This window comes from Sarcophilus harrisii, chromosome 5 (assembly GCF_902635505.1).
Source record: "Sarcophilus harrisii chromosome 5, mSarHar1.11, whole genome shotgun sequence".
Taxonomy (NCBI): domain Eukaryota; kingdom Metazoa; phylum Chordata; class Mammalia; order Dasyuromorphia; family Dasyuridae; genus Sarcophilus; species Sarcophilus harrisii.
The window spans coordinates 92093014-92120094 of NC_045430.1; the positions used below are offsets into that span (position 1 = coordinate 92093014).

The 27081-nt window shown below is 35.2% G+C and overlaps 1 protein-coding gene across 2 annotated transcripts in view; it reads right to left on the reverse strand.

The window, feature by feature from the left end:
- The window catches only part of DIP2B (disco interacting protein 2 homolog B), a 196289-nt gene that overhangs the window by 20774 nt on the left and 148434 nt on the right, over positions 1–27081 (reverse strand). For both annotated transcript variants that reach the window (XM_031937900.1, XM_031937901.1), the window contains 15 exons: positions 25229–25365; positions 24686–24766; positions 23205–23332; positions 18948–19062; positions 16763–16964; positions 13602–13711; positions 13395–13475; positions 12574–12697; positions 11079–11200; positions 9476–9587; positions 6590–6699; positions 4170–4300; positions 3435–3603; positions 2601–2771; positions 982–1043 (listed from right to left, as the gene is read on the reverse strand). In XM_031937900.1, coding sequence (XP_031793760.1) covers positions 982–1043; positions 2601–2771; positions 3435–3603; positions 4170–4300; positions 6590–6699; positions 9476–9587; positions 11079–11200; positions 12574–12697; positions 13395–13475; positions 13602–13711; positions 16763–16964; positions 18948–19062; positions 23205–23332; positions 24686–24766; positions 25229–25365 — 1855 coding nt within the window. The remainder of the gene's footprint in view (positions 1–981; positions 1044–2600; positions 2772–3434; positions 3604–4169; positions 4301–6589; positions 6700–9475; positions 9588–11078; positions 11201–12573; positions 12698–13394; positions 13476–13601; positions 13712–16762; positions 16965–18947; positions 19063–23204; positions 23333–24685; positions 24767–25228; positions 25366–27081) is intronic.

Sequence of the window (27081 nt, forward strand, 5' to 3'; positions counted from 1 at the left end):
ACAGGACCTTGCCCACTGTTAAAGATATTTTCTTCTCAGTGTAACCCACCTTTGCTATATTCCTTGCCCATTAAGAAGCGAGTCTTCCTAGCAAGCTGGCTTCTTAGTGCAAATAAAACCCATTCTTTGCCACAAACCTCGTGCCTGTATTTACTGGGGTTTGCAAATTCTTTCGCAAAGCCTGCCACTGGGTCAAGGGGATCCTGTTGCTTTTAGGAGGTCTCTTTTCCTCAATTCTCATACCTCATCATTTGCACCTCATCAGTATTAAATTTTTTTTTCACTCTTCCTTCTAAATCCCCATCAGGAATCTTTGGCTTTTTCTTTTCATTCGTTCTCCTCCTCTCCACCCATGTGACTTCAGTCAGTGAAACCTCAAGTATTATAATAGGATTGTATTATTTAATAAACTTTTAGTTGCTTATAATATAAGGTCTTTTAAATGACTTGTCTATGGCAATATAACTATTAGGTGGTAGAGCCAGGAATCCAAATCAGGTCTCTGGACTCCCTAGCCTAGTGTTTCTTCTACTCTTTTCTTCAGATTTCTGTTTTTGGAATGTAATCCCTCAAATAGAAGAAACTTGTTTCTTGTTTTCAATTAATTTCTGCTTAATTCCCAGTACAACCTAATGCACAAATTGGGAATTGATGCTGGTGCTACTCTTCATCACTTGGGGTTTGGTAATTCACTTCTCCTCAAGTGTAAAATGAGGGGCTTGGGCTACATGCCCTTCAAAGTCTCTTTCAGCTTGAAATCTTGTGATTTCTCTGATTCAGAAATATAGTTCATCAACACAGTATAAAAAACTTTCTGTTGCTGTAAGTCCACCAAGTGTTAATAAAAAAAAAAAAGTGTCATCCTTTACCAAGTAGAATATAAAACACTTTTTCTTTTGTAAGGAAAAAAAAGTTAGCTTCACTGATACATTCCAATTGCAAAAGGGAGGCCTTTATAATATAAATCTGAAATTACTATACCTGTCATGTCTTAGCGATTTCAGATCTACATACACAGTAGTTGGATCAGGCCCTGAGGTTCCCTAAAGAGAAGAAAAAATTCCAATATGTTATTTATTAGAAAATAGACATCAATGTGTATTTTTTCTATTTAATCATTTTAAAGTTAAAAAACTACAGATTTCAAGCATATAGTTAAAAACATACACCTCACTTTGAAAATTATCTGTCTTCCTCCTATTTTTCTGCAACTTGTTGAGGCTTATGCAGATTCACACTTCATAGTAGTGTTCATTATTTCAGGACTATAAAGCTGTGCAAGAAAGTGAGTTTTTTTTTCAGAGTGATAATTTTATTTATTTATTTTTATTATAGCTTTTTATTGACAAAACATATGCATGGGTAATTTTTCAACATTGACCCTTGCAAAAACTTCTGTTCCAATTTTTCGCCTCCCCTAGATGGCAGGTAGTCCCATAAATGTTAAAGTACATGTTAAATATAATATAGTATATGTATACATATTTATATAGTTGTCTTGCTACACAAGAAAAATCGGATTTAGAAAGAAGGTAAAAATAACCTGGGAAGAAAAACAAAAATGCAAGCAAACAGAAAGAGTGTAAATGCTATGCTGTGGTCCATAGTCATTTCCTGGTGTTCTTTTGCTGGGTGTTGCTGATCAATTGGAACTGATTTGGATCCTCTCATTGTTGAAGAGAGCCACTTCTATCAGAAGTGATCCTCATAGAGTAAGTGTATAAAGATCTCCTGGTTCTGCTCATTTTACTTATGTTCATGTAAGTCTCTCCAAGCCTCTCTGTATTCATCCTGCTGGTCATTTCTTACAGAACAGTAATATTCCATAACATTCATATACCACCATTTACCCAGCCATTCTCCAATTGATGGGCATCCATTCAATTTCCAGTTTCTAGCCACTACAAAAAGGGCCGACACAAACATTTTTCACATAAGGGTCCCTTAAGGAAGTGAGTCTTAAGACAATGGGGTGAGATTCCTGAATTCTATTTCCTCTTTTATTTGTAAGTGCTACAACAATTTTCAGAATAGGAAGTAAGTTAAGCATCTTTCTGCCTTGGGCTTAGAGCTGCTGGGGAGAGGTAGGGGTGTCTACTATACTAGCCAACATGGTCCCAGGATGATGAAGAAAGGAGACCCATGAAAATGTCAGTGGAAATCACACTGAATTGCTGACCATAGTCCAAGTTAATAATCCACAGAAGATAATCTCACTTGTTGAGGATTCTGGCGTAAGAACTGGGAAATATTTATAAAACTAATTTAAAGACTAAGCAACTTAGTATCCTCTTTAATTCTCTGAATCATTCTTTATTCTATGAAACTGTTTGAAATCAGTCTCAATTTCAGCAACCTCCCTTCTATTCCCAGGTTTAGAAGTAAAAAGGTAAAGTCAGCATACATCTGGGAAAAGGCAGGTACCCTTAAAAAAAAAAAATCTTGATGGTACAGTGTGGAAGCAACACAAAAGAGGACAAGAAAGAAATCAAGCTCAAGAAGTTCTAAAATATACTATTGAACAAGTATGGAGCATTAACTCCTTTACTGGTTTCAAAATAAACTAGGATTTCAAATGAAAAAATTTTTTAGAAGGTCACCTGTAAACAGATCGCCACATTGACTCTTGATCCAAATGTCGTGCTGACAGCCCGTGGAGAGAGGCCAATATCTTTAAAAAGCTTGGAGAAGGAATGCTGGAGGGTGACACGAGGCCGCTCCTCGGCAACAACCACACAGGTCCGGACACAGGACAGATTTATGCCTCTTGCCTGTAAAAATGTTTGATCAATAACACATAGGACCATTAAAAAAAATGAATGATTAGCTATGCTTTCTTTCTAGCTAGGTACAGAGTTAAAGGACTCCAATTTCTCACCACAAACAAGTCTAAAAGTTAACATTTCATTATTTTTCTCCCTTTTAAAATGTTTTCCTGAAGTTCTTTTGTTTATACTGCTTTCACTTCTTGAATTTTCCCCTATCAATTAGACACACTATTTGAAAATACAAAAACCAATCTATTAAAATAGGGTATAGTCTTTGATTCTTGCATTCAAGATCTCAAGTTTCACTTAAAGACACGATTCTTTTATCTTTACATACGGTGTCATTTCTATCTAGTTTTCTACTGATTTTCTCAACTGTCATTGTCAAAGATGGGAACTGAGAAACAGCTGCCTTAGAGTTCATCAAGAATTTGTTTAATGGACTTGCCAGAAAAGTAGAAAAGATGTGCCAGTGTTTTGTGGCTGGCACACAGGAATTAGATTTTTCAGGGCCATCTCTATAATTAAAACTGAGAGAATGACAACTTTGGTCATCCCTCCTCCCTTTGACCTTTAAAAATACAATGTTTCTTTAAATTCTTATAGATCCATCTCTTTGGTCACTTCTTTACATGAATTTTTATGTTAGATTGCAAAATCACTTACCTTTAAGACTTCCACTTGGTTCCCAAGCCCTTTGGTGCACAGCTCCATTACTGAGTAGGAACAAAAAGTGTCCCTGATTTTGTACTGGTTTACAGTAGAAAGCCAAAGGAAAAGGTTGTTTTCAAGCTCCATGGGAGGAATTAAAACTGACTGGTGACCTGAATATACACTGCAACAGAAAGGATTAAGAAGATTGTTGAGATCATGACAGTATCCTATATACCATGATACAAAAGAATTGAGCCCAGGTTGGCAACCATTCAAGAGCCAACACCCCCAGGAAATGTGCACCTGTGAGAAGATGGCATTTATCTATAACACAGGCAGCTCTCTGACAAGAAAAGGGAGGCTTCTCTTCTACCTACCCACTATTATTTCATCTGACCATGTTCCCAGATGCAACAACATGTTTGAGAGGGGGCATGTTCTGATCATCTGGGAATGTTCTAATTTATTTGTATCACCTCCAACTTGGTATTAATTTTAAGAAGGGATTATTGGGTAAGAGAGGAAGAGAATAATAATAGGACATTTCCTTCAAACAATCTTACTTATGAAGGCAACTTAATGGAAAAAAGGAATGAAGACCAAATCAATATAAGTGATGCATTTAGCAAATAAATATCAGAAACTTAAAAATATGATTAAAATCACAGAATATAAAGATTACTAGCTAAGGTAAATAACCCAGGCTACCATTCTACTTCTGACAGTTTCTCAGTTTGAAACCTTTACCTGCAGAGACACCAGAGTGCAAAGCCAAGGCCACAGTAGGGGTCAAGGCAGATGGCAATCTGCCGAGAGGAGTATAGCTCACACTGGAGTTTGATGGCTCTACAAAGAGCATTTACAGCAGAGTGGGACATCTGCAAAAGATAAAGCAGAGATGAAGGCAGAGTGGTGACTCCAAGGGTGAAATAATAGGTATGGCAGGAATACTGAAGAGGGGAAGTCCAGAGCTGGCTGCACATGACTTTTAATTTTTGCAAACATCTCAAAGCATAAAAATGAGATTCTCCCTCCCAACTTCAAAGAATTGTTCTGATTCTCTAGTTATAATACATACTCTAGTTTAATGACCAATGCTATGAAGAAGTTTAAAAGAAAATGATCCTCTTGGTATAAATAGAAAAAATTCTCATTTCAAGTCAATTATATAAGAGTTGGAATGATAGCCCCTTTATTCTCATTATCTGACTAACTTCAATACTTCCCTAAACCCTGTCTCCACAAAAACAAAAACAAACAAAAAAACCAACCTATACCTGGGATCGCATTAGCTTAGATACTTTCTTTATTAAAGCAGATTACATTGTAATGGAATATTATAGTTCTATAAGAAATAATGAACAGGTTGATTTCAGAAAAGACTGGAAAGTCTTACACGAACTAATGCTAAGTGAAATGAGCAGAACCAGGAGAACATTGTACACAATAACAAGATTATGTGAGGATTACTATGATAGACTTAACTCTTCTGAGCAATACAGATTAATCTAAGACAATTCCAATAGACTTAGGGAAGAAAATAACCATCTGCATCCTGAAAGAACCATGGAATCTAAATACAGATTGAAGTATATTATTTCCACCTTTTTTTTGTTTGCTTTTTTGTTTTCGAGGTTTTTCTCTTTTGTTCTGATTTTTCTTTCACAATATGCCTAATATGATAATATATTTAAAATGATTGTACATGAATAAAATATATCAAATTGTCCACTGTCTTGGGGAGGGAAAAGGAAAAAACATTTAGAACTCAAAATCTTAAAAAAATGATTGTTGAAAAATCATTTTTACTTGTAACTGGAAAAATAAAATACTACTTTAAAAAAAAAAAAGATTATAGCTTCCTCTTGCCTCAGCAAGTTGTTGTGATCAAAAAAACTGATAGCCTAAGCGGCCAACTTATTCAAACCTAGTTAGGCCTACATTGCAAGCCTCTGTAGCTTTGGAACAATTATCCAAGCTTGCATCATATTATATAGCTTTTCAGAACCTAAGATCACCTCCATACTATGAAAAAAGCTTTTGGATTTGGCAATCAAGAGATCAATGAAACCCTGGGTGACATAAGTTTCCATTAAAAGATGAAATTGGAAGTCACTGCACAGGTTAAGAGCAGAAGTAAAATCAATGAAGGTAGAGCATAGACACCTTTTTCAAGGAGTTTGATATGAAAGAGATAGAACAAAGATAACTGCTTGAGAGAATAAGTTCTACTGAATTTTTTTTTTTAAGATAGGTGAGTCCTGAGCCTCTTTCTAAGTAGCAGGGAAGGAATAGAGGGAGAGATAAAAAATTAAAATAGGGATGACTAAGAAAATAATTTGTCTGCCAGAAGAGACAACAGGTCATGGAAACATTAGTAACAGTAGAAGAGTTGCCCAAGTAAAAAGTTACTTCTTCCTCAAGGCTGAAATAAAGGAGAAAATGGGGGGATGATAACAAAAGACTATATATATGATAAGATCTGTGAAAAAGATGAAGCTCATAGTACATGATTTAAATATAACGAGAAGTCTTCTGCTGAGGGAGAAGGGAAAGGGAATGGTATATGAGAAGTTTAAGGAGAGAAAGGGCTTGCAACTAGTTGTGGGGAAGGGAAGAATCAGTCAGGGGAAAAATAAAATAATGGCCTTATAATCCTGAAAAATTCATGAGATTAACATACATTTATAGTAAACACAGTTAACACATTTAACCAAGTGGATGGTGTTGGAAATTCCACTGGATTTGGAAATAGGTCAAGGGAACAACAGTGTAAAATTAAAGTGGTTCATTACAGGGTCAAAATTGGGAATGAAGGAAAGCCAGAGCAGGTTTTTATATATTCATAAGTTCAATTTCAACAGAGAATTTCAGAGTTGGAAAATACCTCTGTGGCCATCTAGTACCAAAAGAAACCTCTCCTATCATAATCTGACAAGTGGTCATCCCGTTTTTGTATGAAGACCTTCAAAGAGGGAACACTATCCCTAGCAGCCTATTCCACTTTGGGGCAGTTCCACTTAGTATTAATTTTGCTTGCTATCAAACCTAAATTAGCCTTTCTATGATTTTCACTTTTGCTCCTCTAATGGTACTCTTACTACCCAAACAGAACAGTTTGTTATTACTGACATCAAAAAGCACTGGGACATGACTCATCACTGTACCTTCACTCCTGTAAGCATGCCAGTTGTGGAAACACTAAAATCAAGGTATGCTAGCATCTCTGGGGTGGGAGGTTTATACAGCTGAGGTAACCGCTTTCTGGGCAAATCATCTGCAAAGAAATAATCCACAGTCAGAAGTGTTAGAACATGCAATTTACTGCCCATATTTTTGTCTCTGTCTTTGAACAGGCTGTCCTCTATGCTTGGTATATACTCCCTTCCTACCTCTGCTCACCAAAATGCTCAGTTTCCTAATGAGTAATTTTTTAATGTGCATATTTGCATACAAATATATACTCCCCTGGTAGGAATGAAAACTCCCTGAAGGTAGAGATTATTTCTTTTCTGTCTTTGTAACTCTCATGTTTAGTATAATGTATAGAAGACAGTAGGAGCCTAATAAATGTTTCATAATTAGTTGAGTGATTTCAAATAGTTTCATAAAAATTGTTCCAAGTTTAGCTTCTGTGCTCTACTAAGTAAACTTTGGCTTTTTCATTTAAGTAATCAACCAGGAGGCCATTCTGTCACATGTGGAAATGCTTTTGTGATGACAGTACCACTAAGTTGAAGAGAAACAAACAATTTTATGCATATTTGATAGAATTTAATTAAAAAGTGAAATGTGGAACTCTGAATGTCAACCTGGATTCAGAAAGATGGTTATTTATAGCTCCAAACTGACATTCTAGACATTAAAACTATGATGAATTGACTGAAAGATTTATAAGTACTTTAATGAGGTTCATACAATCAAAGTTTCCAATGAACCAAAGGACAGAAAGGAAGTTGGACATCTTTTGTTTTCTCTTTCCTCATTCATGAAATGCAACAGCCTAGAATGGCTCCTTCTGCTTCCTTAATGAAGACTAAATTTAGATACATGCGCTTAATGATTTAAAAAGGCAGTGAAATTGAGCTCCAGTTTTGGAGTACTTTATCCTTGATTTTAGACTACCTTACTCTAAGGACCCAATGTCCTGAAGAGCAAAGACTTGCTTAACTAAAGCCCTCCAAAACAACTTTCTGGTTCCTGATCTGTGCCACTGCATAGGGCATTCCCATAATCTTATCAATTCCTAGAAATCTCTTTAAATCACAGATATCAATCATAGATCAATTTGTAGCATTGGCCTCATAGCAATCCAACCATATGGCATGAGCATTCAATGTTTAAGTGTGTTAATATAAAGATGTATACATGTACTCATGCACTTGTACTATACAGTCTTACAGAATACACACACACACACATGGTCTATCTTGCAATTTATTCATGAAAACAGTAATTTTGGGAATAACCATAGAGAGGCAGTGTAGTATAAGAGAGAGAGCTAGCCTTAGAATGAAGAGAATCAGAGTTTGAGTGCTGTGTAACATAAACTTGCAGAACTGCAAATTTACATCAGTAATGAAATACCTCAAATCACAGGTATGGACAAAAAAATGAATAATTTGACTACCACTTGACATTTGAACATGGTCTATAAACTTTAGAATATTGACATATTTCATTTTATGCTACAAAATAGTATCCCTGTAAAGAAGGGAAAGGGAGCTATATGTGCAAGTATGTTTGTGGCAGGTCTCTTTGTAGTGGCCAGAAACTGGAAAATGAGTGGAATTGGAGAATGGCTGAACAAATTGTGGTATATGAATATTATTGTTCTGTAAGAAATGACCAGCAGGATGATTTCAGAAAGGCCTGGAAAGACTTATATGAACTGATATGGAGTGAAATGAGCAGGACCAGGAGATCCTTATATACTTCAACAACAATACTATATGATGATCAATTCTGATGGACATGGCCCTCTTCAACAATGAGATGAAACAAATCAGTTCCAATTGAACAGTAATGAATTGAACCAGCTCTACTCAGCGAAAGAACTCTGGGAAATGAGAGTGAACCACTACATAGAATTCCCAATCCCTCTATTTTTGTTCTTCTGCATTTTTAATTTCCTTCACAGGTTAATTGTACACTATTTCAAAGTCCGATTCTTCTTGTGCAGCAAAATAACTGTATGGACATGTATACGTATATTGTATTTAACATATTTTAACACATCTAACATGTATTGGTCTACCTGCCATCTGGGGGAGGGGGTGGGGAGAAGGAGGGGAAAAATTGGAACAAAAGGTTTTGTAACTGTCAATGCAGAAAAATTACCCATGCATATATCTTGTAAATAAAAAGCTAGAATAATTTTTAAAATAAAATTAAATAATAAAAAAAGAAATAGTATCCCTAGAATATCAATCTGGAGTTTATTTTCCTTTGACTTTTTATTATTGTCTTTTTACAGATAAAGGAAACTGAGGTCAAAGGAAGTTAAATGATTTGCCCAAGGTTTACATGGTCAGTGAGTCACAGAATCAGGACTACAAATCAGATCTTACAAAGTTCAACCAAGTGATTTTTCTGTTATACTACATCAAAAGGCAAAGAAGAGATCTTTTTAATACTTTATAATCACTTGAACATCATCCTGCTCTGCCCAAAATAAATACAACAATTGTTGGACAGTGATATTAGTGAGTTATAACATGTGTTCACAGAATTTTTTTCATTTTAATTTACTTTTAGAATTTGATATTAAAGCATCTTTGGAATTGGATCATTATAATTTCTTGGACTTTCTTTGCACTGCAATTTAGAGCACATTAATTTGTCTAGTGAATATTTAATTTTGGGTCTATATAAATAAAACGTGCTCCAATTCAAGTACTATGAAAATAAGTATAATTTATGTATAATTTAACATAATCCTTTGGAGTTTCTTAGGTAGCATGGGTTAATACAAATACTACTTTCTCAACAACTCTAGAACAAAGAACCTAAGAACTGTGCTTGGAAGTCTGAAATCATGATGACGCTTTCACCTGTGTCAATGATGGTTGGCCATGTTTTCACATCTACAGCTGCTGCTGCCTCTCTAGACTTCAGCAACCTCATAAGGGTCTGAGTTGTGAGAATGCAGGCTGCTTTACTGACCTAGGAAACAGATAGGAGAAAAGAAGGAAAAAAAAAAACGTAAGCAGTAGTAACATCAAACATATTCCTTCCTAGGCAAGTACTCTGGATTGCATCAGTTTTCCTCCTAGAATGGGGACCTCAAATATCTGGGCAAAATTTCTCGTTTCTCATTTTACAAATATGAGAAAATTGAGGCACAGAGAAATAATATGACTTTCTTAAAATAACAAAGCAAGTTAGTGGGAAAGTTGGAACTTGAATCTAGTCCTTTTAAAGTCCAGTCAGTGAAACAGGTATGAAAAAATGTGAATTTATTTTTAATAATATATTAAAAAAAATAAATATGAAAAAAATCTCTCTTACATTTTTTTCTTCTTGAAGCATATAAAAGGAAGGTGTTATTTATTTCTAAACTTGGACCAAAATTTATTTCTGTAATCTTACATTTTCTCCTACATAGTGACATGTAACAACAATAATAACTTCTACTTATATAGCACTTGATATTTGCATAATACTTTCCATCAGTTGATTTTCCTCATATAATTCCCACAACAATACTGTGAAGTATATCCTACAGATGTTAGTGCTTGATTTTACAGGTAGAAAAACTAAAGAGAGATAGGTGAAGTACTTGAAGGTGGGATTTGAATCAAAACTCCTAACTTTTGAGTTTTGAGCTCTTTTTACCATACTACACTGCCTGATATATTTGAAAAGCAGAATTTTCATTTTCAGATCCTTGAACTCCACTATCCAGACTGTGACGAAGTTTTTGCAGAATATACCTCTTAGGACTTAAGGAAATCTACACTAAACATCCTCGATCCTATGGACATAAGTCATTCTCAGAAAAACATTATATACATTTAAAATGAAAACTTAACACAATGACCAGGAAATTGCCCAGTGCTCTAAAGTATAAGTGGATTCAATGCAACCAAACATATTTATCTTGGATCTTGTGACACTTGGATACCATATATTCTTGGAGCAATTTATGTCATTGGGACCCAATGTATGATTAAAAAACAATTTTGTTCATACCATGGCAATAGATTACAATTATATTGGGGCATCACTGTTGAGCTTCTTTTAATATCATGCCAGATTATATTCTAAAGTAACAAAATCAAGAATAAGTCAGGATATGGCAGAATGAAGAGATTATGTGGAAAAGAGTAAGAGAAGTTTTGTGGGTTTTTAAGTAATAAAAATTACACATTTCTTCAATGGGCACCACAAACATTTATATTCTCTAACTCACTAATCATCATTGCAATAGAATGCTCTTTTATATCTTCAGATATTGTATAAAAGTTGAGAGGCAAGATTAAAGTAAAGAGATCTAGCAAAAATTAAAGTGAGTTTTCATGCTATTCTTAAACGAACACTAATCGTTTTAAAGTGAAAACCAATTTGGAAAACCCCTGAGAATCATTCAATTGTCTGAACCCAGACGGGATGGTGATCAAAACAACAACTAGCTTGATTACACTTAGCGCTTACATCAACAATCATGCGGACAGTGGGTAGGGTGGCAGTAAGATTCTGAGCATGAGGAGGTCGAACTGTCACAGGAATGCACCCAGCATATAAACAGCCATAGAACGCAGCAATTAACTCAATGCCTGCAAGGCAACAGGAGGGGACATTGTCACAGAATATCATATAACATGCCAAGTATTAGAACTCTCCACAACAGATATTTGTTCTGTTCATCAAATTATATGCCAAATGGATATTTCAGGTAAAATTAAACAGTGATGTTAGCAAGGAAGTTCACAAAGAGGTGAAAAGATCAAAGAAAAAAAAAGAGAGAGACCAAGAAAGTTAGTCAGTACATTTTTATGGGGGAAAAATTGAGGTTCAAAAAAAGCTCAATTATATAATTTAATGGAAATAATGTAAAGACCCATGCTTAGGCCCTACAAAATCAACTGCACAAATACGAGATAGGGGAATCACAATTTAACAGCAGTTCATGTAAAAAAGACCTAAGAACTTAAATTCAAATGTTTCAATTAGGGGAGATGAAAGTCCTATGTATTCATTCTGGGTCAGATAACATTAGGAGTATTGTTTTCAGGACTAGATACTAAACATTAAGAGGAACAGAGGAAAAGGAGAAGGAGGATAATGAAATGGGTGGAAGTTAGGTCCTCAGGGCAATGAAGGGAGGAATAGGGGATGTTTAGTTAGTAGAAGGAAAAGAAGTGGGGTTTATGCTATATTCCAACATTTAAGGGTTCTCATGAAAAAGATTCAATAAATCTACTCTGTATAATTTCAAGAGGCAGAATAAAGGTCAATTACTAGGAAGGATAAATTCTTAGTTATAAGAAGATAAATTTTAGTTTAATATAAAGAAGAACTTTTAAATAATTATGGTAATCCAAACAGAATGGGCTGCTTTCCTACTGAGGAAGTGTTCTCTGGAAATATTCAAATAAAGGCTGGATAATATCTGTAAAAGGGATTCTAAATTAGGTAGGGGCTGGCTAGATGATCTCTACAAGTCTTCTCTTACTCTAAGATTCTACAATAATGACAAGAGGAATATAAAGGGAATGGAGTATAAAGCATTAAGGAAAGAAACTGGGAAAGAGACAGGAATAAAGCACAATGCAAAGAATAACAGAACAATCTAAATATTTCAACTAGTAATCTTGCCACTATGCATACACAAATTGTCATCAAATAATTCTAACTTTCTTTTACTATGAAGAAGAGGTTGCTAGAGTAGTATGGAGAAAAACCACAGAAGAATCGAAAATAGCAATATGGAAACAATTTACAGTTTAATCACACCATAAAAATTCAAACATATAATTTCTACAACATTTTTGAGTCATGGTAATTTTAGAGATTAGTGAGTTAGAAATGACAAATGAAATATTCCTTATTCCTGAACTTGCAGAGTAGACATGCAGATCCTTCAATGATTTTGAGGTTAAATGGAAGCTTGGGATTAAAGAATAATGATTCTTGTCCAAAACCTTACCAGGTGGATAAAGAAGCACCACGTTGTCTCCTGCATTTAAGTGTCCCTTATCATAAAGAATCCCTGCAATTCTCTCTGCTCTCTTATGAAGCTGAAGGCAACTGGCTGTGCACACAGTAGTTCCCTTTAAACAGAAGCAAAGTGAAAGAATGAAAGCAGAAAAAACAATGCAAGGGCACCTAAGTGGTGTAGTGAATAGAGAATCAGGCCTAGAATCAGGAGCTTGACAGTTATTAGCTGTGTGACTCTGGGCAAGTCATTTAACCCTAACTGCCTCGCTAAAAAACAAACAACACACCCCAATATAGCCAATTCTCAATCTAAATGGATATTATGCCTTTGTAGATTATCCATATCAAATTCCGAATCCCAGTTCAAATTCTCTTTGCCATTCAGTACTTAGTTTTGTGTTTCTTTTCTTTATTCTTTTTGTTGGAAGTTTAGAAAATACATATTAATTAATTTTATGTTAACTTAAATCAAACATAATTAGAAAGATATGATTCCAGATTTTCAAAAGTTTATATACAATGCAAGCCAAACTCCAAAATAAAAAAATTTTGGATTATATGTGCTGTTGCATACTTCTATTAAAGATCTTAAGAACCGTGTCTTCTAAGAACAGGCAGTAGAATAAATTTTGCTGGCAAATAACAATTTAATCCTCTAATAATTTTGAAAAATCATCCTTATTTGTTATAAGTAAAAAAGCAGATTTTTTGTTTAGAGTTTACATACAGGGTACTTTACTGAAAGAATGAAAAATCTATCAAAGGTATGCAGAATAATATAGCACAAAATTCAGTGGAATTTTCAGCTACCTTGGCATTCAACAGGAGGAAGAGTATATGATCAGGAGTGGCTTGGGCTCTCCACTGCAATACCTCTGCCAGGAACTGGTGCTGTAAGCATAAAAATGAGAAAACAAGGTCAACAACCTGTGAATCCTAAATTACCTCCTGTTTTACAACTCCAATTTCTACCATAAGACTATCTACTGTGGCAAAAGTCATATCTAGAACACTTACCTTTCTCACCAAATCATTCTCTTCAATTTGCCCAAGGTCTCTCCCTGCAGCTTGTGCAATTCGTTTTCCAGCAACTAGATTCCCAACCATCACAGAGGCAGGACCTACAACTATAAACAAAGATGAAATCACCTTAGAAATTAATCTCAAATTGTACGGGTCTGAAAGCATTTTCTGCCTTTATTCCACCATCTTGGCTCTCTCTCTCTCTGAAAGCATTTCCAAACAAAACTATAACTAGTTCATATCAAATACTAATTTATTTTGCATCAATCAGAGGACAAAATTATAAGGATACTAAACCTAGGGATCCAGATCTGGAGGAATAATAATAATAATAATAATGGGTATTTAAGTAATGCTGTAAAGTTTACAAAGGACTTCACATTTATTATCTCAGTTGATAATCACAATAATTGTGGGGATAGGTAATCACTGGTATCATCACCTTTCTTTAATAGAGAAGAAAGATGAGCTTTAGAGAGACATGTAAGTAAATTACTTGGGATTGCACAGCAATTGCATCAAGAGTTGCTTTGCTTTTCAAATCTATGTTTGTTGTGATTCCAAGGTGAATTGCCAGCCTCCCTGGACTTTATAAAACTTAATAGATGACATCTATTGATTGAGTCATGTAATTGAGTAATTGTACAGAGAGGGCACTAATGATTTTTAAATAAATTAAGCATGCATTTCAATGTACTTTTGTGTGTGTGTGTTTGTTCATCATACATTTCTTGGGAGGTGATAATTTGAGTAATTGTACAGAGAGGGAATTAATGATTTTTAGGTAAATTAAGCATGCATTTCAATGTACTTTTGTGTGTGTGTGTTTTGTGTTTGTTCATCATACATTTCTTGGGAGGTGATATTAGTAGAATAACTACGTTACCAACAGTATTGTATTTATGCCTCATTCTCACCAGCTCAGCACAACTCCTCCATCCATCTGTTCCTGGCAAATGAGAACCTGACCATAGCATGGTGTCCATTTCTCCATGTTCTCACCCAGTTTTGATAACTTTGTCCATCTCCCCTTCTACACCTTCATCATTGTCTCTGCGCCTGGCATAGTTTGCAAACTACTTCATTTCTACTTATCTATTCATCCCCTTGCACTCTGAGATCTTGGCATACAACTTTAGGATTAACTAGTTTGAATGGCATATAAATAGAGGAAAAAGAATGATGCAGATTTAATACAGGATTCAAAATACTATTACTTTGAGCATCCAGGAGAATATGGTGATAGCTTCTCCAAACAGAATCCTTCATTTAAAAAGTATATATGATTTCAACTTCAATGTAATGGGATTTGGCGTGTAAACTGTGTGTATCTACTTAAGCAGGATAGTAAATTTTGTCATTATGTTTAAATGTGAGTAGCATTACACATACACGCGCACACTATGCGTACATGGTGCACGTACACTATGTACATAATTTTGATCCATGAATCCTTCCATCAGCTTCTTTATCCTACCTTTCTGAATATCAATCCTGGCACCTAGTAAATATCATGTATTTCCTAATTAGGTAGGCAGTAGGTATCCAGTAAATGTTGATAATTAAAAATGTAAGTATGCACCTAATCTTCAATCACTGAATAACTACAATTTATATTACTACAGAGAAGAATCTACTTTATATAAATGTCTTAATAGATAAATAAATCTGCCACTATTTCCCAGAAAGACTGAGAGGTAGTAGAAAGAACTTTCAATAATTTATTGCTGTACTTTACAATTTTTTAGCAATATATTTTATAATTTTATCACAATTAGATACTATCATCTGCCTACAAATTCAAGCAGTAGCCACTGAAAGACAAAAGGTTAGAGTAAATTCTTTTTCTTTCTTTCTTTTTTAAAAAGTATATTCTTGAAATATTTTACTATGAAAAACACACTTATGGGCTGGGAAGAGGTATTGTGTAGTGCAAGCATATTCATTAGGCTGATGACTTTGAGGACCTGGTTTTAGTTTTGAGACACTAGTGAGTTCCTTCAGCTTTTTTCATCAGTTTTCTCATCAGTAAATGAAGAACTTAATCTAGACTGTTTTGAAGGTCTTTTTTTCTCAAACATGTGACTGTTTCTCAGTAAGGTACAAACATGGGGGTCTTTCGTGCTATTAGCAGCAAATAAAAAATACTTAAGTTCACAAAGAAAACAAATTATTAATAAAATTTGAAGCTACAAAGGCAACATAGTACAGTATAAATGTGGAATCCTATGACCTGGATTTGAACCCTAGTACGAACAGGTCACTGAACTTTTATAAGGTCTGGATTCTTCATGGGTAAAATGAAGAGATTAGTTTGGACTAGGGGTTTTTAACCTCGGGTCCAAAGACAGATTTAAGGAGCCTGTTGCCTTAGATGAGACTAATCTCTAATTCTTCGATCATGAATTAAACAAAAAAATCCATTATTCTGAGAAGATTGACTAAAAAAAGGTCAATCAGCTCAGGCCTAGATTCAAAATGATCTTTAAAGTTCCTTCCAACTCTGGATTTATGATCCTCTGTAGAACCTAGTCTAAATTCTAATGATCTAGTGATCTTCAAATTGCCAGGTTCCAAGAACCAGAAAATCCTTTATTCCTTAATCCAAGTTTGCCCTAAAAATAAACTTCTGAATCCATTAACTTCTTCTTAAAGCTTTATGGTGATTTGAGTTCAACTCATGTTTAGACTACAGACAGTTTTGGTTAGGTGTGATATCCCCCATTGGTTTAAAACAAAGTTCCTTAAATATGGAAAGGAGTGAGCAATAATCGCGGGGAGAAAGATTTCCTAGTAGCCAGTTCTTCCCTTCAAGATTGTCCTTCTTGCTTGGGGTTTTGTTTCTACTTAGTCTGGATGTAGGATTCTGGTTACTGCATCAACTACAATCCTGCTTTCAGATCCCACAATGATGTATGAAGAGTTACATTACAGAGAGGTGAATAGCAGGGATAGATAATGATAAACCTCAAGAAAGGAGCTTTTGTTGGTGCTTTGTTATCCATTCATTGTGTTATGGCTTTTGCATAAATCTTGTCACCTTAAAAAAAAAAAAAAAGGGAAATGAAAGAATCTAAATTATGGCAACTAAAGCAGGCTTGAATCACCTTTTTTCCTTTAAGTTATAATTTAGGCCCTTGGAGTTAACACATTACCTGGTTGTTTTTGCCGGGGTTTTGGCAAATTGGTGACACATGTATGTGGGCACATAAGAATATTACAAGGATGCAGAGATCCCTCCAGAAAGTGCTGTTTTGTCTGAGATATATGGATTCCTCCAAGTGGAGTTTTTGGCAAAGTATTGGCTGGAACTAGAGCTAGACAGTATACCCCCACTTGATGAATGCTGTCAATTGCCTAGACAAACACAAAGAAAAATTATTAATTAATTTTATTATATGCAAGATCAGATCCTTCTACTGTATTTTATTTTAATACCCTTACTGCCCAGGGCCTCTTCCTCTCTCCCTATTATAGTTTTAGTTTATCATCAGGAAATTAACATGATAATACACAGAAAGAACATAGTGTTCCTTCCAGTTAAGTCTGAGGCAGAGTTGAAAAGCAAAAAACAATGAAAAAGCAGTCTGAATGAAGATACAGAAGGTAGTTAATTTCCTAAATAAGTTCCTATGAGTCTGTGGCTGAGCTGAAAACTGGACCAAGCTGTCTTAATCTTTCATTTGGTAAACTAAGGCAGACTATCACTCCCCAGGCTAGCTAAATTTAAGCAAACTAGTTTTGTCATAGCAATTGCATATAAGCTTAAGGATGATGAGAGATGCATCCTTAAAGGAGAATAGGTTAATGAGCAGAAGAAAAAGCCATCTTATAAAGTAATGTAGGCACTACGTCATGACACTAAAAGAGAATGATGAGAAGTATTTTTTACCTTAAAATAATAGGGCCTAAATATATGCTTTTGAATTAAATTATTCTTTCTGCCTGTTGCTTTATCTTACCTACCTTGCATTTGTGTTTTTTCTGTATAAACTTATGTGTGTACATGTTGTCTCTCCCGATATCATATAAACTCCTGAAAGATTTATTTTTTTGTTTGTTTGGTTTTTTTATCCCCAGTGCCTAGTACAGTGCCTGGTACACAGTAGGTTCTTTAAAATGCTTATTGACTGCTTTATAAATGCACATTTCTAATAACATCTTTTTTATTTATATTTTGTGGCAAGTCAAGTTGTGTGTGTTATAGTGAAGATTCATAATATCCCAGGGAAAGATGCAAGCGGATCTAATTTGTAGACTTTGCCTTGGGCAAATTCCTATATCCACACAATTTGCCTGGCTCTTCCATATATCATGTGTTTTTGTATTTCAGAGCTCTTGAATCATAGGAATGGTTTGAGGTAAGGAATAACACTTTGTAATGCCTCATAAATTGGTAGGCAAAGGGATCATTCAGTTCAGTACACATTAAGTACCTACTATGTGCAAAGCTCTACAGACTGAAAGACAAAAAATGAAACTATTCCCTTAGGAAGCATGTAAAAAGGCAAATAAGTATGAGGAGAGAGCTTTAACAGCTGGGAAAACAAGGGACTTGAATAAAAAGCTATAGCAGCAGACTTGGGAAGGGGAGGGAAGGCAAGGAAATCAAGGCAAGTTTTCACCAAGTTTTTACCATGCAATACATCTTTCTATGTCAGATATAAATGTTGCCTCGCTATGTCCAAATGCTACTCATTCTTTAAAGCATAATACAAATACTGCCTCCTCTATGAAATATTTTCTGATAGCCAATGATCTATCCCTTCCCTGAACATTCTCCATTTACACTGTTTACATTGTCTAGTGCTACTTTCTAGTTCATACAACTAGACTAGTTTTCCGCTCCTTAAGGGTTGGAACCATTCTTTCCTAGAACCTACCAAAGCTCTATCACAGTTCTAGCCACCTAGTTATTGTTCAATAAATAGCTAGTGGCTCATTGAAAACTATAAATTGAAAATATGTAACTAATATAATGATCACCAATTTTATGGGTGGAAAAACAAATAAAGAAGATTGAAATTCTTTAACTCAAACTTATATAAGAAAAAGACATGAATGACCTACAAAACAGGAATACAATTACTAGGTGGCAGTCAAGTAGAAGGGTCTTGGTGATTCACTACTAGAACAAAATGAATGGTACCTCTCAGTCCTCTAACCTTTGCCAGCAGTACTCAAATATATGTGGATGACTGCTGTAAAGAACAAGGTGGAGGCCACAATTTGCAGGTGAGATGAATGCTAACATCCTTATCAAGTCTAAGTAATGACTATTCTCTCTCTAGCAATAAAACTGACTGATCCTAACCACCCAAATCTGAGAGGATGATTTACCTGTAGCACTCGGCTCATCCACTGGAAGCTATCTTCCTCTGAAGCATCAGGACGCTGCTCTGCTACCACTACAATGCGCTCGTCATAAAACACAGACACAGAGAAGACCGCAATCCTGAAAGGGAGAGATCATAAATACAATGTTGAAATGTGTATTCAAGCCCTATTGAAATGAAATGACGCATGGAGCCATGGGAAAAGCACTAAACCACAAGAGTGCAGCTGGAGTTCCAGTTATGTCCTTGCTAGATGAGTGACCTTGAGCAAGTATTGGTGTCTCAATTTCTGTCATATATAAAATAAGACTAGGACTTACACTGATTAATTCACAGAATTGCCAGGGGCTTACTTTTATAAGTATATAAAGAAAGATCTGTGACCACAAATAATTAATGTGGGCTATTGCTATTATAGAGAAAGAGGACATCAATGCAAGGAAGATTAATAGTAAGTGCCACTCATCCACAGTAGGATCTGATGATACAAAGAAGAGATAAAACAGTCCTTGAGAAAATTACAATATAATAGAAGTCATAAAAGAAACAAAAAAAATCATAACTAACAAACAGTACGGTATAAAATATCTGAGAAAGGAAACTACTATAAATGAGGAGATTAGGGAAGACTTCAGAGAGAGAAGGGTAATGAAGCTGGGCCTTGAAATTTTTCAGAAATGTGAGGAGACTGTTCTATGAATGGGAGACAGAAAATATGGAGGCTGGACCTAGCCCTGGAATGTGAAGTATATCAAAGCAGGATCTTAGAAAGATAGGTGGAGTCAGATTATAGGAAGCCTTAAATCCCAGGGGGAAAAGTTTACTTTATACCACAGGTTCTTAACCAAGGGATGTATGAACATAGATGGGAAAAAAAAAAAAAATGACATTTTAAGTTCTCTAACCTCTAATTTCTTAGCATTTCCTTCAGTTACTTAAAATGTTTATTCTGAGAAAGGGTATACATGTTTCACCAGACAAAGGGGTACACAACCACAAAAAATTTAAGAACCCCTGCTTTACAGGCCACGGGAAATCACTCTTTAAGCAAGGAAATGACATGGACAGTTTTGTACATTAGAATGATTCCTAGTGTAGTAAAGTAAAAGGGAGAGGGGAGAGTTCTAGCAGTAGGGCACCAGTTAGCAGATTGTTTTTGTTCCAGTACAGGCAATAGAGAATAGAACTAGAATATAAGTAGTAGACATGAAAAGAAGGAGGTAGATTTGAGAGGAATTGTATAGTAAGAATTGATATGACTTGGCAACAAGTTAGATGTGAAAAGAAGGATAGAGTCAAGAATTGGATTGGATGTCTTCTAAGGTCTTTTTCAACTACAGATCTATGACTAATGGTGGTGCCATCAAAACGAAGAGAAAGTGGGTGGAGGGGATAGTTTGGAAGGAAAACAAGTTCAGCTTTCAACACACTGAATGTAAAATGACAGCTGAAAATTCAAGTTGAGATATCAAGCAGGCAGCTGAATAAGTGGGATGAACTCTTACAATTCTGCTTTATAAAACCAAGAAAGTTAGACTAGGTCATAGCCAATATTTCTCAATTACATGTGAAGTATTTTTAACCTTCATTTTAAAAAATTCTGAGTTCCAAACTTTCCCCCTCCCTTTTGTTTCTCCCTGACTCCTTAAGAAGGCAAGCAGTAACAATTATACACACAAAGTCATCCAAGCAAAACTATTAGCCATGTTACAAAAGAAAACACACACACACACACACACACACACACACACACACACACTCTCTCTCTCTCTCTCTCTCTCTCTCTCTCTCTCTCTCTCTCCCAAGAAAAATAAAATAAGAAAAGTATGTTCCAATCTGTGCTCAGAGTTCATTAGTTAAATGCCTTCTAACAGTTTCCAGTCTGGATTAGAGATAAAGATTTGTAAATCATCTGCACAATGTTTCTTGCACAAAGGTGATGATTCTTGAAGCCATGTTGTTTTTCAGTTGCAACTAACTCTGCGTGACTCTATTTGGGGTTTTCTTGGTAAAGATGCTAGAATGATTTGCCATCTCCTTCTCAATTCATTTTACAGATGAGGAACCGAGGCAAACAGAATTAAATAACTTGACCAAGGATCACCTTACTAGTAAGTATCTAAAGCCAGTTTTGAGCTCCATTCTGTAATCAGCCAGATTCCAGTACTTCACTATTCACTGCCAGGACTATTAGGCAGGGCCAAGAACTCACCACCTAATACCATGTTCTCATCCTACTTCCTAGCCTTCCACCTCTCCTTCGGGACTGATCTTCAAATCACTTACCATTGTTTTGGAGAAAGGAAGGGCAATGGCTCCACATAGAATTCTGAAAGTTACTTATCTATATTCAAGTTTTAATGCATATATTGTTTTCTCTCAAAAAATATTAATTCTTTAAGGGCAGGAGCTGTTTCACTGAAGGACAGGATTCCAAATTTAGAGCTGAAAGGTTTCTTAGTCCAATGGCCTCTCTGGAGAAATGAGGACAGTAAGGCAGTGAAGTGACCAGCCCAAGAGAACACTGGGAATATGGGATGGAAAGTGCAGCTGATTTAGGGTCAGCTTCCCCCAAGGCCAGTCCTTGGGCCATACTCTGTTCTGCTGCCTCTCACTTTCATTTTGGTCCTTGCATTCCTTGTCCCTGGTATAATACTTGGAACACAGTAGGTGCTTAATAAATGTTTTTTGGACTGGACTGAAGTGGGAGACTGGAAAACTCCACATCTGGTGTGTGGAAAGAATGAAGAAAAGAGCACCTGAGAGGGTGATGGAAGACAATAGAGGAAAGCACCCAGAAAGAATGCATGGTCCCTAATGAATATCTGTGATGTCTTGTAAAACCCAATAGCCTTTTCTCAGGTCTTCTCTTCCATGGTCTTTTGGCAACCTTACACACTGATGGTCATTCTCTCTTCCTCTAGATTTTGAGAAGGCAAACAATTTGATAAATCATGCAAAACAAAAACAGAAGCTTAAGCTAGTATTTGAAGCTCTCTACAATCCAGCTCCTACATCCCCTTTCCATTACTCTCTACTTCTTACTTCCTGGGACTCTGTATTTCAGATAAACTGGACTAATGTTTCCTGAACTCAATAGGCTACTTTCTGTACATCTATAGAAGGTGTGGATATTCTCTTCTCATCCCTGCCTTTCAGAGTCTTTCATTTCCTTCAATAATAATGGTTAGCAACTCAAAGCTAAACTTAAAGGTGCTATTTCCTCCATGAAACCTTTCTTGTATTCTTTTCTTCCTCATGTTTTTTTTAAAGCGCTACATTTTAAAGTACAAATCTTTCCTCTCCCCTAAAACACCTCCCTAGACTTCCAACATAGTTCTTAGAGTAGCATCTTGAATGTAGAGGAGCTTAATAAATGTGTCTAAAATAAACTGCTTCAGAGTTCAAAAACAATTTTTTTTTAAAGGCCAGGTATGTGACAATAAGAACAACCATGGGTGAAAAAACAGGTAATATAAAGCTATTATAATCCAAGTCAATATAATACTTTTTTAAAAATAACAATAACAAACCAAGAATCTAAGCAATCTGACAGTCAAAGTTCTAGGTAGACATGACTAATAAACCAGTATTTTTATGGTTTTGAGAAAATGTAACTGGGAGAAAAATAAAATTTTTTTAAAAAAAGAAACCTTTCCTGGTCTACCTAAAACCTAGAGTCTGTTCTCTGATGTACCTCCAATTTATCCTGATGGCATAGTGGATAAAGCACCAGGCCTGGAGACAAGAAGACTGATTTTTCTGAATTCAAATCTGGCCTTATAGACACTCACTAGCTGTATGACCCTCGACAAGACACTTTACTCTATTTGCCTCAGTTTCCTTATCTGTAAAATGACCTGAAGAAGGAAATGACGAACCATTCTAGTATCTTTGCCAAGAAAACCCCAAATGGAGTCATGAAGAATTGAACACTACTGAAAACGACTGAACATATCTTGTAGGTAGATAGTTATTTGTATAAAATGTGAAATCAGGAAGTGAAATTCCATTTCCTGAAAGCAGGAACTGTTTTTTTGCCTTTCTTTATATTTCTGGCATTTAGCTCAGTGCCTAGTACATGGTAAACACATAAAGCCTGGCTCACTTGACTTCACTTGGGAACAGGAAATTCAGTACTTTTAAACATGCTCTGTGTCACAAAGGTAACTTGCTGTAAAAACTCGAGTATAATCACTCTATCAAGAATTCTTAGCCCTCATCTAATGCTTTAAGCATATTTAAATTTTCTACTACTCACCTGCCCCTATAGACAGTTTTTATTGATTCAACTGCCAATCCAGTTGCAACAATGTCATCAGCATTATGTCTTCGGCCACTAACTATCTGCAACCCATCCATTTTTCCGACCACGAATACAAGACTACCCTGAAAAATAAAACATATCAGCCAATGGATATCTGACTTGAGGGAACATATATCTGTCTCAATATATCTACTTGACTTAAAATTGCCTGCTCCAGACAGAAGGAATTCTCTCCTATTTGTTTCTTAAGTAGAATATTAGGCTAAAACCTTAAAAATACAAAAGCACAATAAGTGATCTCATTCTTTCACATTAGTTAGTTGTACAACTTATTTTCCTGATCCAGAACTAAATGTTAGCCTATTTTTATTCTAAATTATTCAAGTAACACACTTACTGATTTACTGATTTACATATTACATTTATATAAGAAAGGAATCAGGAAGAATAAACATTCTCAAGTGGAATCTGGTTTCTTGGTTTTTTCAAGGACAAACTTACATTTGTGTAAAAAGAAACCATGAGATACTTATTCATATGTTATTCAGGCATCAATCTGTAGGGTCAAGGCAAATGGAAACATCACATGCTGGTGTTTTGTGTAGGTCAATCAAGGTGAAGAGAAGCAAGGCATTTCATTCTTGTTAGAAGCCCCAAAAAGTTGCTTACAAGGTAGTCTAGCCAACATTTCTTTTCATTGTCAGCTTTCTTGAATTTCTCAAATATACTTCAATCCTGGTTATAAAGGACCATGGTAACTACATTACCATGGTAGTACTTCCTTTATTTATTTATTTATTATTGAAGCTTTTTATTTTCAAAATATATGCAAGGATATTTTTCACCATTGACCCTTGCAAAACCTTGTGTTCCAATTTCCTCTCCCTTCCCCCTACTCTTTCTCCCCTAAATGGCAAATAATCCAAAATGTTAAACATGTAAAAATATATGTAAATCCAGTACAGGCATACATATTTAAACAATTATCTTGCTGCACAAGAAAAATCAGATCAAAAAGGAAAAAAATGAGAAAGAAAATAAAATTCAAGTAAACAATAATAAAAGAAGTGAAAATGCTATGTTGTGATTCACACTCAGTTCCCACAGATCTCTCTCTGGGTGTAGATGGTTCTCATCATCATGAGATCATTGGAACTGGCCTGAATCCTTTTTAAAAGTAATTTTTTACTACATTCCTATAAATTAAAATGTGTTCATCAAAACAAATTTGAGAAGTATAATTGCATAATGATAACTCTGAAAATTAGAAATATCTTATTTTATGGAGCCAAATAAACTGGGCAGCCAAATCAATACCACCTACTTCATAAAATAGGTTATAATTTTTATTGAAACTATTTTAATTTATAAATCATGTTTCACAGTCCTACCAAACTACTGAAATAATAAAAATCTGATTGCTCAGTATTTCATCTTGAATATAAAGAAAACACGAAAAATGAAGTATTACTTACTGGCCCAACAAATCCAAGCAATCCTGATCGGACAAAGGGCACTTCTCCAATAGGAGACCCTGCAGCATTAGTTGGAATCACCTAAAAGGAAAAAGTCAAATAATTTAAAGTAACATAATTTAAAAAATATTTTATTTGATCAAAGTCACTAATACATTACATGTTTTAGTTAGACAGTTTGTTTGTTTTTAAAAATCACTCTCAGGTCTTAAACAAAGTAACATTATAGAAGAAAAAAAGTTGGAAATTTCAATGTATAAATTCAAGGAAGTACTTTTCTTCCTTTTAATTACATTTTTAAAAATACTATTTTTCTACCATACATCTATTCATTTGCTTATTTAGCAATCAAAATTAGGCATATGTAACTACCTGAACAAAATCCATATTGGAGAATTGAAAAATTTTCATCACTCCAAAAGTGACAGTTTCATGTCATCTACAATTGAATCTTCCAAAAACAGGGAGAACTACTGTGTGAGAATCTTGTTCTTACAAAATTAGGAAGTAACTAGAAGGTAAAATATAAGATAAGATAGATACCTCAAATGTGTTTTTAGTCACACCAGCAAGTCCAAAGTACATCATGCCTCCTGTTCTAGAGCTGACGCAAATTTCTCCAATTTCATCTGTTTTGCAGAGGTGGGGGGGTCCATCTGGTTTTACAATGCACATCATCCCTAATGCATGGAAAATATGGTTCATGAGCATGTATCACCAAATGGTTTAAACCATCCATGGGAATGTTGGCATAGTTGAAATCAACCCATTCTCTTTCATGAGATCACAGTCATAAATTGAGAGCTAAAAGAAACTTCTGAAGCCATCCAGAAGAGGGGAGAGTCCTTTTTTCTGCCCAGGGTCATTTAGAAATTTATAACATCATTTGCAGGCCATACAAAATTATCAACTTACAGAACTCAAGCAGTGGCAAGTTGTTGTATCTAGCTTTTAACACATTATTACCTGCAATGGTTACTTTTGATTTCTTAAGACTTATATGGCTTGCAGATGTTCCCTATCTTTGATATCTAGACAGTTAATACTTATCCAAAAGATCTGTAGATATATTTTATGATGTTTATAAACTTGGATAAGAAAAAACTCCATCTTTATTTCCAGTAACTTCTACATGAAAATTGGCATTTTTTAAAATAATAAATGTAATCAACAAACAAAAATAGTATTAGCAGTACTATGACTTTTTCATCAGTAGAACTCACAGATATTTAAATATTACATTGTTATGAGAGAACTCAAAAGATTGCTCATATTCATCATTACTTTGAAATAACAACAGTTATTAGACTTAAATGCTCAATCATATGATTACAATTTTCTTCTTTATAGGCTATAGAGGGCAGGAACTCTAAAAAGGTATACTTATGTATGATTGATTTAATCTTACAGCAAGATATTAACTCAGTGGAATTGATGAGATAATGATTCCCTAGTGATATGATTGGCTTATACTCAGTATGATGAATTGATGTAATTGTAATTGAGTATTTAAGAGATCAGAGTCAGACAAAAGTCAGAGACTGAGATGTGCAGGATATAAAAGAAAACATGAGGAATGAAATATTCTCCATTCAGCTGACTGGCTGACTGGCTGACTGGAAGAGATAAGACACTGTAGACTGGCTGACTGACTGAGACTACTGGCACAGACTAGGAGACTGAAGGAGACAATAAAGACTCTGGACCTTTATTCCCGATTATTCTTGTGGTGATTATTCTGCTGAGACCAATGCTGGTCCCCAAAGCCCTCCAGAAAGCTAGCCAGAACATTATTACATTTTGGCACCCGAACGTAGGCATAAAGATTTACAGTCAGCAGTTTGACCAACACAACTGTGAATTCAATGGAGAAGTCCCTGTGACCCAGAAATAAGGTGAGTACAAAAACAGACAAGCAGGAAACTTTGGTAAGGGCTAAACTAGTGTTTCAGCGGAAATAGGACAAATGCTTAGAAAAGAACCTTCCCCACTCCAAAGGAAATGTGTAGAAGGCATAATTAAGCTAATAAAAAACCAAGGTGTGATTGTAACTTGGTAGCAAATCATTGGACTCTGAGAAATATTAGAGTACTTGTCTCTTGATTCTCCAAGGAAGAAAAATTAGAGCCAGATTAGTGGGAGAATAATTAATTGAATATTACAATTGAATTGATAATGGTCCTGATTCAATTCCTAAGGAAACATTCTATATGTACAATATAATCCAATTGGCTTTAAAGAATCCCATAAGTACTGACAAAGCAGCTGAAAAGCATGAAAAATTGGACAAGAAAGGAGTTAAATACAGTGCTGATGAAATTAAGGAGTGTGGTGCTTCTCAATCAGCACCACCCATGCAGCACTTTGTCCACCCCCTATGACACAATTACAAAGGG